The sequence below is a fragment of the Eubalaena glacialis genome, chromosome 8, assembly GCF_028564815.1.
Source record: "Eubalaena glacialis isolate mEubGla1 chromosome 8, mEubGla1.1.hap2.+ XY, whole genome shotgun sequence".
In the NCBI taxonomy this organism is placed as follows: domain Eukaryota; kingdom Metazoa; phylum Chordata; class Mammalia; order Artiodactyla; family Balaenidae; genus Eubalaena; species Eubalaena glacialis.
The window spans coordinates 109,917,744-109,931,979 of record NC_083723.1 but is presented as its reverse complement, the minus strand read 5'-3'; the positions used below and the strand labels follow the sequence as shown (position 1 = coordinate 109,931,979).

Sequence of the window (14,236 nt, the reverse complement as noted above, 5' to 3'; positions counted from 1 at the left end):
TGTCAGATTCAGTTTGCTAATGTTTTGTTTAGGATTTTTACATCTATATCACAAGTGAAATAAGCCTGTCATTTTCCTTTCTCTTACTGTTCCTTGTCTGGTTTGGGTATCAAAGTAACCTCATTAAAATGAATTGTGAATATGCCTTCTATTTTAAATCTTTGAAAGAATTTGTTCATTTTTGAAAGGTTTGTTCTTGAAAGTTGGGGTTTTTTGTATGAAGATTTTTAATTTAATTGATTTTAATTTGTAATGAACTAGTTTTATAGTTATAGGACTACTCAGGGTTTCTATCTCCAAGTCAGTGCGTTGGTGCATAACATTTTTCCAGGGATTTATCCATTTCATCTAAGTTTTTAAATGTTCTGGCATTAAAAAGTTGTTTAGAAATTCTTTTTTATCTCAAAGCTTTTAAGTCTTTTCAAAACTCTAATTACATAATTATACACAATATGATATGCCTGAACAGAACAAAAGAAAGAGGCATAGTTAGTACTGTTTAAAAATTAGCCTACTCTCTTTTCAAAATTGTAAGCTATCTAAGAAGTAGTTTATGAAGGGGAGCTAGTTCTGGGTATTTGTCTTTGCATTTTTAAAAACACATATGAGGAATTGTGCCACGGTATTTACATTCTAATTATGTGTCTACGTTCTGAATTCCAATCGGTTCTGATGTAATAAAGCTTTTTACACTTTGGAGATGAGACTCCATTGTTACATCTAAAGTCAAGTTTAAAAAACCCTGATTCCTTCCTCTGTTGACATTTACAAAGTCACAACAGTTTAGCTTTTTACATGGAAAGATAAATTCATGTCGAAATTAAGACTTTCATGATAGAAATGTTTTAAAATGCATCCTCCATTTTCAGTCCAAAATACTGTGGAGTTGTTTTCTCTGGCAACTCCATGCTTGCACACAGAATATTTTCTGGGAGACAGAACTCCAGACTTTTGTGTCACCATTCTCACTCAGGGTACACTGAAGAATAGAAGGAGCTCTGGATGCTCAATCCCTTTTGTCTGGTTGGAGTTTAGGGGGGCAGCTGACGTCTAGACCAGTGCTCCTCAAGCTTTAGTATGAACTCACATCACCTGGGGGTCTTGTTAAAAATGCAGATTCTGATTTCAGAGGTCTGGGGTAGCAGCCAAGAGTCTGCATTTCTAAGAAGTTCCAGCAATGCTGACGCTGTTGGTGGTCCCTGAGGAGCATTCTTCTAGATGGCCTGAGATGAGTAGATCTCTGAGCCAGACAGCTTCTGGGCCGTCAGACTATCTCTTTCCAAATGCAATATATACAACAGTCAAGCATAAAGTGCAGGTTCTATGGACGGGTGCCGCTAATGTGTACTACTTTTAGTTTGTCATCAAAACATTTCATTTTGATCATTTTCTCATTCGGCTACGTTCAGGAAAACTTGCTCGTTTCAAGAGCACCCTCTAAATGTCCACTAATTGCTCATTTTCACACACAAGTTCTCAAGAGAGTGATGTGATGTTTTAAGCTTTCCATCATATACAAATAAAGCGTTTTTCCTACAAAATATGTCTTCAAGAAAACGTACCTTCTGTTCTCCCCACATCCCAGCCTCATTACTAGTGTGTACTAGCTGCTGCCACATCCCTGGAATGAGGTACCCGAGGGCAATCAATTCATGCTCCACTCTGCCCTGAAAAATCCTCAGGTGGGTAGAAAGATACTGAGAAAGAGAAGGCGCTGCTCCCTTATCACCCAGAGAACACTGGTCTCTAGGGTAAGGAAGGGATTCAAGCTCATTAAACTCACAGATCCCCAGTCAACCCCTTAGGGTCCAGAAGCTGGAGGGTGTCTATGTTAAAACAGGTGCTCTGTTTGCACAGGAGCCTGGCTCATGCAACAGATATGTTCTTGAAGTTGGCTGCGAATCAAAAATTGTTGGTTTTACTTTTTTAAAATTTTTATGAAAGCATCATTTGAAATACACTAGAGAGGATTGCTAGTTAAAAGGAGCTTAGTGTGAATTATTTTGTAAAATAAATAGTCACTAATTTTGGCTGTATCTCGATTTTCAGATACTGAATTTACATAAAATAGGGCCCCAGTTTAAGTAAATTTGAAGAAAGGAGTCGGGTAAAACAGAACTTCTTATCTGGTTCTAGAATTAAAAATAAGCCTATGTTTATCAGAAGAATGACTGTCTTCTTAGCTTTTCAGGTGTCAGATGTTCTTGGCAAGCTTTGATTTGCACTCTTACTCCATGGTCAGTAAAATATCCTCATTTTGTGAATATCAATTCTTAACCGTTTAAATGAGTCACACATCTCTAGTAAATTGCCTATCCGGCACTATTCCAGGTCATCCAGTACACATGTATTCATGGGCCTCTTAATCAAACTTTCCCCTTTAATCATTCAAAGGATACTGTCCAAAATTAGTTTCGTGAGAGACTCATATGGCGACAAATCACACATTCCCGAAATTTGGTTGTAGGAAAAATCCACCTTCTGATAAGAGAAAGACAGCACGATATTATACTTTATTTCTCATTCATCTTAACCACACAATTACTTGCACAACAAGAATGTATTTTCTGATGAGGGGTTACAATTCATAGTTGAAAATACACTCAGCTAACGTACTTCCTTTGTGTTTAACCGTTTCCTAGCTGGGACCCTCGTCTGCCCACTCTGAGGGGTACTAAGGGGGAGACCCTTCCCCGTGGCTGGCGCGGACAGCCGCGCAACAGAAACGCTTTCTGTTTCTTCAGTCGCTCTCCCCATTTTCAGCACTTATTTTAAACTTTCTCGATCTTCCTTCAGAGCTTACCTCAGTTTCACCCTTACTAACCACCATGTCTTCATTTTCGCTGACGCCCAATAGCCTGTGTTCATTTAGTTTATATGCACATCTTGCTTCTGGCTTCTTTGCCTTCTCTGTTTCTGGCTCAATTTACTCTCCTGTGTCACCCCCTAAAGGCCAGAAAAGTCTTTCTTATTCATCCCTCAGGCCATACCTCGTCCACTCAGCACCCTTTCTCAAACTTGACTATCTTAGGAAAGCATTTTCAACAATATTAGTTGTTCCTACTCAAGAATATGAGAAAGAAAACAACATTAAATAACTTTGTTTAATTATTCACCTAGTGGCAAAAGATAAAAAAAATATATTTTTTAAAACACTGCATTAATGTGCTAGGCACATGATAATCATTTTCTGGAAAACTATCAAGCGATTATATAATAAGTACTATTGCTATCTTCTTGTGCCCTTTAAAACAGCAATTTTACCTCCCCCTACCCATGCACTAAGATTATTTTTATCAATGTATTAAATATTAAATACTTTAAATACTAAAAACTTTAAATACTGGACACTAAAAAAAATTTCTTTGAAAACAGCTCAAGTGGCAAGTGTAGAAAATTGGTTAAGTTGATTACAATACAGCAACAAGACTGCATAGTAAGTAAAATACAAGTATTTGAATCATGTGAAGAAATAGAAATGTGCAAACAAAATCCTGTTAAAAAAAAAATCAGAAACAAAATTTTATGCATATACAAATTGCAACTATGTAAAATGCATTCTATGACTTAATTAAAAAGTCAGTTTGGCATGATAAAATGAAATTTCTTATTTGCTTTTTTCTTCTATATAATAATGATGGGCTAGAAATAAACATAATTATCTAGGTTTACTTATAGCTGACATTTTTCCATCAACACCTTTCATTCTTGTGCCACAGCTTGTCTGTGCTCATGATACCTATCTAACTACACACCTGTTGGGACTATATGCCAATACTGTGCCCTCCATGCACTTATGATACTGGGCTTGTTGAGAGACCTTAAAAGGGTTATGATATTGCCCTGACTCCCACTGGGGGTTCCACTGGAACCCAGAGCTTGTAAGAAGTGCCCATCAATCGAACGAACCTTCTTCACCTACTAAGAGCAAAATCATTCTAGGAAATACAAAAAGGGTACAAGTATAAGCTCCTGCTCTTTGGGACATGTATGCTTTCTTTGGTTGGTGGCACAAGGCACATAGATAATAAATGAAACATAAGCAGAGCTATCCGAGAGGATGGGACATTATACACAAGCGTGATTTACTGGAAAAATGGGCTTTGGGTCTCAGACATGGGGTTCAATGCCAGCCCTGTGACCTCCCAGCAAAGGTTAAGTAAGTTATTTAACCTTTCTGTGCTTCTGCAAACTCATCTGTAAAATGGGACCATCCCAGCTGCCTCACAGTTCTATTGGGAGGATTTAGTAAGATCCTGCATTGAAAACATTGGAAGGCCTCAATCATTCCCCTCCCAGGTTCACAAAGGGTTCACTAAGGGTTCACTTAGGGTTCACATAGGGTTGAAGTACCTCGTCAGGGGCACTCTGGCACTTTGCAAGCACTTTCCTAAAGTTACCAATACATTTGCTCTTAATTCTCTAGGAACTTAAACATTGAGGTATCTGCCATAACGATGGAAACACATCATTATACATTTGTCCAAACCCACAGAACGTACAACACCAAGAGTGAATCCTAATGTAAACTGTGGACTTCGGGTGATTATGATGTGTCAGTGTAGGTTTGAGTGTAACAAATGTCCCACTCTGGCGGGGGATGTTGATAATGGGGAGGCTGTGAATTTGTGGGGGCAGGAGATATATGGGAAATCTCTGCACTTTCTCCTCAATTTTGCTATGAACCTAAAACTGCTCTAAAAAAAAAAGATGGGGTATCTGATTTGTTTTTGTTTACTTGTGCAGTCTTTTGGGGAGGGGGTGAGGCAAGGTTGTGAATGAAAGAAACTCCAGGCAAGTTTTTCCCAAGGAAGGGGGTCACACTGTTGCCATGGCTGATTTCACTGGGGCTTAGGGCAAGGCAGAAGGGGACAGCAAAGGAGGGAGAATCAAGACAGCTCTGCAAGAACAATTCCTGATGACCTGGAGACCACAAGGCCCCATACTGAGGACAAATAGGCACCTTGTGTGGCTTTGCTGGATAAAGGAATGTCACCACAGCAATAACTGTAATTTCAAAGGGAAAAAACTCACTACTGATAAAAATGTAGCAATGTGAAATAACAGAAGAAAAATTAAGAAAGGCGTCTCACTGACAGTATGGAGGATGTCCGATTCTTGATTTCAAACAGACTCATATTTGTGCAAGCTCCAGCAGAATACGTTGGATCTACATTAATTTGGCTTGTAAACAAAATAAAACTAATAGGTAATAAAAGGCAATCATTGATGTCCACTCCTTAAAACAACTTTTTAATGAAATATTTGAGTCCAATAGAAAAATACTCGTCCCAAGCTGTGGCAATGGTTCCCAAATTTGTCAGCATGTTAGAGCCACCTGGGCGGGGTCTTTTAGAAATTCCCACACCCAGGCCTTACCTTGGACCACTTGAACCAGAATATCTGGCAGTGGGATCCAGGCATCAGTAGTCTTTAAAACTCTCCAGGTGATTCCAGTGTGCAGAAAATCGGAGTACCATTAATCTATGACCTCTCTGCTTACGTGTGGTCCATGGACCAGCCCCAGTGCCTCACCAGGAAGGCTGTTAGAAAGCAGAGCCTCAGGCCCACCTCAGACCTACTGGATCAGAATCTCATTTTCACAAGAACGCCACGTGACCTACACACATGTTAAAGTATGAGACACAGCGTTCCACAGCAGAGTAAGCTGCTCCATCAACCACCGTTCACAGAGTTTCATTCTGCCTCAGAAATGCAAAAGCAAGTGCAGAGAAGCAAGAATGAAGATCTGAAATCACTGCTTTCTAAACAAAAGTAAAGGTTGGATCAATAAAGAATGCAAAATTTAAGCCCTCAGGAAATTTTTACAGAATTTTCAGGCATAAATTTGTTCTGCTATAATAAAAATATACAAACAATAACTAGTATTTAAATGAAGCAGAGAAAAGGGAAAGAAGCTAGTTCATTGGTTTGGACACTAGGTTTTAGCAAAGCTTCCGAAAAAGATAATCTCTTGGAAGACTATCTCCCTTTTCTAAAATAAATGATACACAAATCCTTCTCCTTTTTTATTTCATTTCTCCTCTGTCTTACTCTCTCTGAATTCTCTTTTAGTGCTGTTTTGCTTGTTAATGTATTTCACAAACCAGTTAACACATGTAATTAGTGTATTAATAAAATCTACCTTGAGATTTTTGGGTGGCTTGAAATTGAAGAGTGTCGTCAGTTTATTCTGAGACGCATTAAGTTCTAGAAGATAAGGCATACAGCTCACACAAGACAAATCTGGGGGGTAAAATGAATAAAGAATAAGGTAAGTCAATAAAATAAAACTTAGACAAAGTCATTAAAAACAGCATACATTATATCAGAACATTTTAAAACTATACCAGTTGTAAGCACATCTTAATTATTCCAGATGAGTGAAATGAATAAACATAGGAATATGCAAAACACACACACACACACACACACACACAGCGTGGAAAATGCACTATGAGCCCACAATTTAACCTTCTTCTCCAGGGCCCCCAACCTGTCCCATCCCCATCTTCCATCACAACCAGGAAAGAAATGACCGAGGCCTCCTTGTGGCCCAGCTCACTCTCCCCTGAGCTGCTAACAGTCAATGCTTCAAAATTGCCAGCCTTGGGGGAGACCTTCAAGATGGCGGAGGAGTTAGACGTGGAGATCACCTTCCTCCCCACAAATACATCAGAAATACATCTACATGCGGAACAACTCCTACAGAACACCTACTGAACGCTGGCAGAAGACCTCAGACTTCCCCAAAGGCAAGAAACTCCCCACGTACCTGGGTAGGGCCAAAGAAAAAAGAAAAAACAGAAACAAGAGAATAGGGACGGGACCTGCACCAGTGGGAGGGAGCTGTGAAGGAGGAAAGGTTTCCACACACTAGGAAGCCCCTTTGCGGGCAGAGACTGCAGGTGGCAGCGGGGAAGCTTCGGAGCCACGGAGGAGAGCGCAGCCACAGGGGTGCGGAGGGCAAAGCGGAGAGATTCCCACACAGAGGATCGGCGCCGACCAGCACTCACCAGCCCGAGAGGCTTGTCTGCTCACCCGCCGGGGCGGGCGGGGGCTGGGAGCTGGGGCTCGGGCTTCGGAGGTCGGATCCCAGGGAGAGGACTGGGGTTGGCGGCGTGAACACAGCCTGAAGGGGGCTAGTGCGCCACGGCTAGCCGGGAGGGAGTCCGGGAAAAGGTCTGGAGCTGACGAAGAGGCAAGAGACCATTGTTTTGGGTGTGTGAGGAGAGAGGATTCAGAGCACCGTCTAAACGAGCTCCAGAGACGGGCGCGAGCCGCGGCTCTCAGCGCGGACCCCAGAGGCGGGCATGAGACGCTAAGGCTGCTGCTGCTGCCACCAAGAAGCCTGTGTGCGAGCACAGGTCACTCTCCACACCGCCCCTCCCGGGAGCCTGTGCAGCCCGCCACCGCCAGGGTCCCGTGATCCAGGGACAACTTCCCCGGGAGAGCGCACGGCGCGCCTCAGGCTGGTGCAACGTCACGCCGGCCTCTGCCGCCGCAGGCTCGCCCCGCATCCGTACCCCTCCCACCCCCGGCCTGAGTGAGCCAGAGCCCCCGAAGCAGCTGCTCCTTTAACCTCGTCCTGTCTGAGTGGGAACAGACGCCCTCAGGCGACCTACACGCAGAGGTGGGTCCAAATCCAAAGCTGAACCCCGGGAGCTGTGCGAACAAAGAAGAGAAAGGGAAATCTCTCCCAGCAGCCTCAGGAGCAGCGGATTAAATCTCCACAATCAACTCGATGTAACCTGCATCTCTGGAATACCTGAATAAACAATGAATCATCCCAAATTGTGGTGGTGGACTTTGGAGGCAATAATATATATATATTTTTCCATGTTCTCTTTTTGTGAGTGTGTATGTGTATGCTTCTTTGTGTGATTTTGTCTGTATAGCTTTGCTTTTACCATTTGTCCTAGGGTTCTGTCTGTCCAGTTTCTGTTTCTTTTCTTTTTTGGGATAGTTTTTAGCACTTGTTATAATTGGTGGATTTGTTTTTTGGTTTGGTTGCTCTTTTTTAATTTTTAATAATTATTTTTTATTTTTCTTTTCTTTTTTTCTTTCTTTTTTTCTCCCTTTTCTTCTGAGCCGTGTGGCTGACAGGGTCTTGGTGCTCCAGCCGGGTGTCAGGCTTGTGCCTTTGAGGTAGGAGAGCTGAGTTCAGGGCACTGGACCACCAGAGACCTTCCGGCTCCATGTAATATCAAATGGCGAAAGCTCTCACAGAGATCTCTATCGCAATGCTAAGACTCAGCTCCACTCAACAACCAGCAAGATACAGTGCTGGACAACCTATGTCAAACAACTAGCAAGACAGTAACACAACCCCGCCCATTAGCAGAGAGGATGCCTAAAATCATAATAAGGTAACAGACACCCCAAACACACCACCGGATGCGGTCGTACCCACCAGAAAGACAAGATCCAGCCTCATCCTCCAGAACACAGGCACCAGTCCCCTCCACCAGGAAGCCTACACAACCCACTGAACCAACCTTAGCCACTGGGGGCAGACACCAAAAACAACGGGAACTACGAACCTGCAGCCTGTGAAAAGGAGACCCCAAACACAGTAAGTTAAGCAAAATGAGAAGACAGAGAAACACACAGCAGATGAAGGAGCAATGTAAAAACCCACCAGACCAAACAAATGAAGAGGAAATAGGCAGTCTACCTGAAAAAGAATTCAGAGTAAAGATAGTAAAGATGATCCAAAATCTTGGAAATAGAATGGAAAAAATACAAGAAACGTTTAACAAGGACCTGGAAGAACTAAAAAGCAAACAAACAATGATGAACAACACAATAAATAAAATTTAAAATTCTCTAGAAGGAATCAATAGCAGAATAACTGAGGCAGAAGAACAGATAAGTGACCTGGAAGATAAAATAATGGAAATAACTCCTGCAGAGCAGATTAAAGAAAAAAGAATGAAAAGAATTGAGGACAGTCCCAGAGACCTCTGGGACAACATTAAATGCAACAACATTCGAATTATAGGGGTCCCAGAGGAAGAAGAGAAAAAGAAAGGGACTGAGAAAACATTTGACGAGATTATAGTTGCAAACTTCCCTAATACGGGAAAGGAAATAGTTAATCAAGTCCAGGAAGCACAGAGAGTCCCATACAGGATAAATCCATGGAGAAACACACCAAGACACATATTAATCAAACAATCAAAAAATAAATACAAAGAAAAAATATTAAAAGCAGCAAGGGAAAAACAACAACATACAAGGGAATCCCCATAAGGTTAACAGCTGATCTTTCAGCAGAAACTCTACAAAACAGAAGGGAGTGGCAGGACATATTTAAAGTGATGAAAGGGAAGAACCTACAACCACAATTACTCTACCCAGCAAGGATCTCGTTCAGATTCGACGGAGAAATTAAAACCTTTACAGACAAGCAAAAGCTAAGACAATTCAGCACCACCAAACCAGCTTTACAACAAATGCTAAAGGAACTTCCCTAGGCAGGAAACACAAAAGAAGAAAAAGACCTACAATAACAAACCCAAAACAATTAAGAAAATGGTAATAGGAACATACATATCAATAATTACCTTAAATGTAAATGGATTAAGTGCTGCAACCAAAAGACATAGACTGGCTGAATGGATACAAAAACAAGACCCATATATATGCTGTCTACAAGAGACCCACTTCAGACCTAGGGGCACATACAGACTGAAAGTGAGGGGATGGAAAAAGATATTCCATGCAAATGGAAATCAAAAGAAAGCTGGAGTAGCAATTCTCGTATCACACAAAATAGACTTTAAAATAAAGACTATTACAAGATGCAGAGAAGGACACTACATAATGATCAAGGGATCAATCCAAGAAGAATATATAACAATTGTAAATATTTAGGCACCCAACATAGGAGCACCTCAATACATAAGGCAAATGCTAACAGCCATAAAAGAGGAAATCAACAGTAACACAATCATATTAGGGGACTTTAACACCCCACTTTCACCAATGGACAGATCATCCAAAATGAAAATAAATAAGGAAACACGAGCTTTAAATGACACATTAAACAAGATGGACTTAATTGATATTTATAGGACATTGCATCCAAAAACAACAGAATACACTTTCTTCTCAAAGGCTCATGGAACATTCTCCAGGATAGATATCTTGGGTCACAAATCAAGCCTTGGTAAATTTAAGAAAATGGAAATTGTATCAAGTATCTTTTTCAACCACAACACTATGAGACTAGATATCAATTATAGGAAAAAATCTGTAAAAAATACAAATACATGGAGGCTAAACAATACACTACTTAATAACCAAGAGATCACTGAAGAAATCAAAGAGGAAATCAAAAAATACCTAGAAAGAAATGACAATGAAAACACGACGACCCAAAACCTGTGGGATGCAGCAAAAGCAGTTCTAAGAGGGAACTTTACAGCAATACAGTCCTACCTCAAGAAACAAGAAACATCTCAAATAAACAACCTACCCTTACACCTAAAGCAATTAGAGAAAGAAGAACAGAAAACCCCCAAATTTAGCAGTAGGAAAGAAATCATAAAGATCAGATCAGAAATAAATGAAAAAGAAATGAAGGAAACGATAGCAAAGATCAATAAAACTAAAAACTGGTTCTCTGAGAACATAAAATTGATAAACTATTAGCCAGACTCATCAAGAAAAAAAGGGAGAAGACTCAAATCAATAGAATTAGAAATGAAAAAGGAGAAGTAACAACTGACACTGCAGAAATACAAAGGATCATGAGAGATTACTACAAGCAACTATATGCCAATAAAATGGACAATCTGGAAGAAATGGACACATTCTTAGAGAAGCACACCCTTCTGAGACTGAACCAGGAAGAAATAGAAAATATAAACAGACCAATCACAAGCACTGAAATTGAAACTGTGATTAAAAATCTTCCAACAAACAAAAGGCCAGGACCAGATGGCTTCACAGGCGAATTCTATCAAACATTTAGAGAAGAGCTAACACCTATCCTTCTCAAACTCTTCCAAAATATAGCAGAGGGAGGAACACTCCCAAACTCATTCTATGAGGCCACTATCACCCTGATACCAAAACCAGACAAAGATATCACAAAGAAAGGAAACTACAGGCCAATATCACTGATGAACACAGATGCAAAAATCCTCAACAAAATACTAGCAAACAAAATCCAACAGCACATTAAAAGCATCATACACCATGATCAAGTGGGGTTTATTCAAGGAATGCAAGGATTCTTCAATACATGCAGATCAATCAATGTGATACATCATATTAACAAACTGAAGGATAAAAACCATATGATCATCTCAAATAGATACAGAAAAAGCTTTTGACAAAATTCAACACCCATTTATGATAAAAACCCTGCAGAAAGTAGGCATAGAGAGAACTTACCTCAACATAATAAAGGCCATATATGACAAACCCACAGCCAACATCATTCTCCATGGTGAAAAACTGAAACCATTTCCACTAAGATTAGGAACAAGACAGGTTGCCCACTCTCATCACTATTATTCAACATAAGTTTTGGAATTTTTAGCCACAGCAATCAGAGAAGAAAAAGAAATAAAAGGAATCCAAATCAGAAAAGAAGAAGTAAGACGGTCGCTGTTTGCAGACGACATGATACTATACATAGAGAATCCTAAAGATGTCACCAGAAAACTACTAGAGCTAATCAATGAATTTGGTAAAGTAGCAGGATACAAAATTAATGCACAGAAATCTCTTGCATTCCTATACACCAATGATGAAAAATCTGCAAGAGAAATTAAGGAAACACTGCCATTTACCATTGCAACAAAAAGAATAAAATACCTAGGAATAAACCTACCTAAGGAGACAAAAGACCTGTATGCAGAAAACTATAAGACACTGATGAAAGAAATTAAAGATGATACAAACAGATGGAGAGATATACCATGTTCTTGGATTGGAAGAATCAATATTGTGAAAATGACTATACTACCCAAAGCAATCTACAGATTCAGTGCAATCCCTATCAACCTGCAAATGGCATTTTTCACAGAACTAGAACAAAAAATTTCACAATTTGTATGGAAACACAAAAGACCCCGAATAGCCAAAGCAATCTTGAGAAAGAAAAATGGAGCTGGCGGAATCAGCCTCCCGGACTTCAGATTATACTACAAAGGTACAGTCATCAAGACAGGATGATACTGGCACAAAAACAGAAATATAGATCAATGGAACAGGAGAGAAAGCCCAGAGATAAACCCACACACATATGGTCACCTTATTTTTGATAAAGGAGGCAAGAATATACAATGGAGAAAAGACAGCCTCTTCAATAGGTGGTGCTGGGAAAACCAGACAGCTACATGTAAAAGAATGAAATTAGAACACTCCCTAACACCATACACAAAAATAAACTCAAAATGGATTAAAGACCTAAACGTAAGGCCAGACACTATAAAACTTTAGAGGAAACATAGGCAGAACACTCTATGACATAAATCACAGCAAGATCCTTTTTGACCCACCTCCTAGAGAAATGGAAATAAAAACAAAAATAAACAAATGGGACCTAATGAAACTTCAAAGCTTTTGCACAGCAAAGGAAACCATAAACAAGACGAAAAGACAACCCTCAGAATGGGAGAAAATATTTGCAAATGAAGCAACTGACAAAGGACTAATCTCCAAGATTTACAAGCAGCTCATGCAGCTCAATATCAAAAAAACAAACAACCCAATCTAAAAATGGGCCGAAGACCTAAACAGACATTTCTCCAAAGAAGATATACAGACAGCCAACAAACACATGAAAGAATGCTCAACATCACTAACTGTTAGAGAAATGCAAATCAAAACTACAATGAGGTATCACCTCACACCAATCAGAATGGCCATCATCAAAAAATCTACAAACAATAAATGCTGGAGAGGGTGTGGAGAAAAGGGAACCCTCTTGCACTGTTGGTGGGAATGTAAGTTGATACAGCTACTATGGAGAACAGTAGGGAGGTTCCTTAAACATCTAAAAATAGAACTACCATACGACCCAGCAATCCCATTACTGGGCATTTACCCTGAGAAAACCATAATTCAAAAAGAGTCGTGTACCACAGTGTTCATTGCAGCTCTATTTACAATAGCCAGGACATGGAAGCAACCTAGGTGTCCATCGACAGATGAATGGATAAAGAAGATGTGGTACATATACATAATGGAATATTATTCCGCCCTAAAAAGAAATGAAATTGAGTTATTTGTAGTGAGGTGGATGGACCTAGAGTCTGTCATACAGAGTGAAGTAAATGAGAAAGAGAAAAACAAATACTGTATGCTAACACATATATATGGAATATATATTAAAAAAAAGGTTATCGAGAACCTAGGGGCAGGACAGGAATAATGATGCAGATGTAGAGAATGGACTTGAGGACACGGGGAGGGGGAAGGGTAAGCTGCGACAAAGTGAGAGAGTAGCACTGACACATATCCACTACCAAATGTAAAATAGATAGCTAGTGGGAAGCAACTGCATAGCACAGGGAGATCAGCTCGGTGCTTTGTGACCACCTAGAGGGGTGGGATAGGGAGGGTGGGAGGAAGACGCAAGAGGGAGGAGATATGGGGATATATGTGTATGTATAGTTGATTCACATTGTTATAAAGCAGAAACTAATACACCATTGTAAAGCAATTATACTCCAGTAAAGATATTTAAAAAAAAAATAATGCCAGCCTTGGAGTAACTAAAGCCTGAGATAATCCTTTTGATAATTAGCCCATAAATAACTGCATTAGGTGTTTTCAGAAAGACTAAAAATGCCACAGTTCGTTCTTCGTTATAAATTAAATTTTGTTTTAGATGGACTGAATCTTAAATCTCATTAATTATTTGAAGTGATTTAAATTATTGCTATTATTTTACTTTGATTTTGGGCTGCTTAAAAAGTATGTCTGAGTTTTGCATTGTATCCCAAGCCAATATTCTGAACCTAGAATACTAAGTCAAGGACTATTGTGCTAATACTCGCCTCTAATGAAATTACATACGCGACATAAAAATAGTGAAGCATTATGTTGCTTTGTTCTGCGACTTTACAGCAGACGGACCCTGGGACAGCAGGAGGATTAGGGAAAGGCTCAGGAAGAATCACATGACAAGGATTTACAGCCCCATCTCTACCTGTAACTTGCTCCTCCACCCGTCTTTTAACTCTAGATCACACAACCAGCGACCAAAGCCCCT

At 40.0% G+C, this 14,236-nt stretch overlaps 1 protein-coding gene across 2 annotated transcripts in view; it reads right to left on the bottom strand.

Annotated features, from left to right (window-relative positions):
• The window catches only part of LRGUK (leucine rich repeats and guanylate kinase domain containing), a 115,494-nt gene that overhangs the window by 88,659 nt on the left and 12,599 nt on the right, over nt 1-14,236 (bottom strand). For both annotated transcript variants that reach the window (XM_061198063.1, XM_061198064.1), the window contains exons 4-5: nt 6,146-6,246; nt 2,400-2,481 (exon numbers count right to left, since the gene is read on the bottom strand). In XM_061198063.1, coding sequence (XP_061054046.1) covers nt 2,400-2,481; nt 6,146-6,246 — 183 coding nt within the window. The remainder of the gene's footprint in view (nt 1-2,399; nt 2,482-6,145; nt 6,247-14,236) is intronic.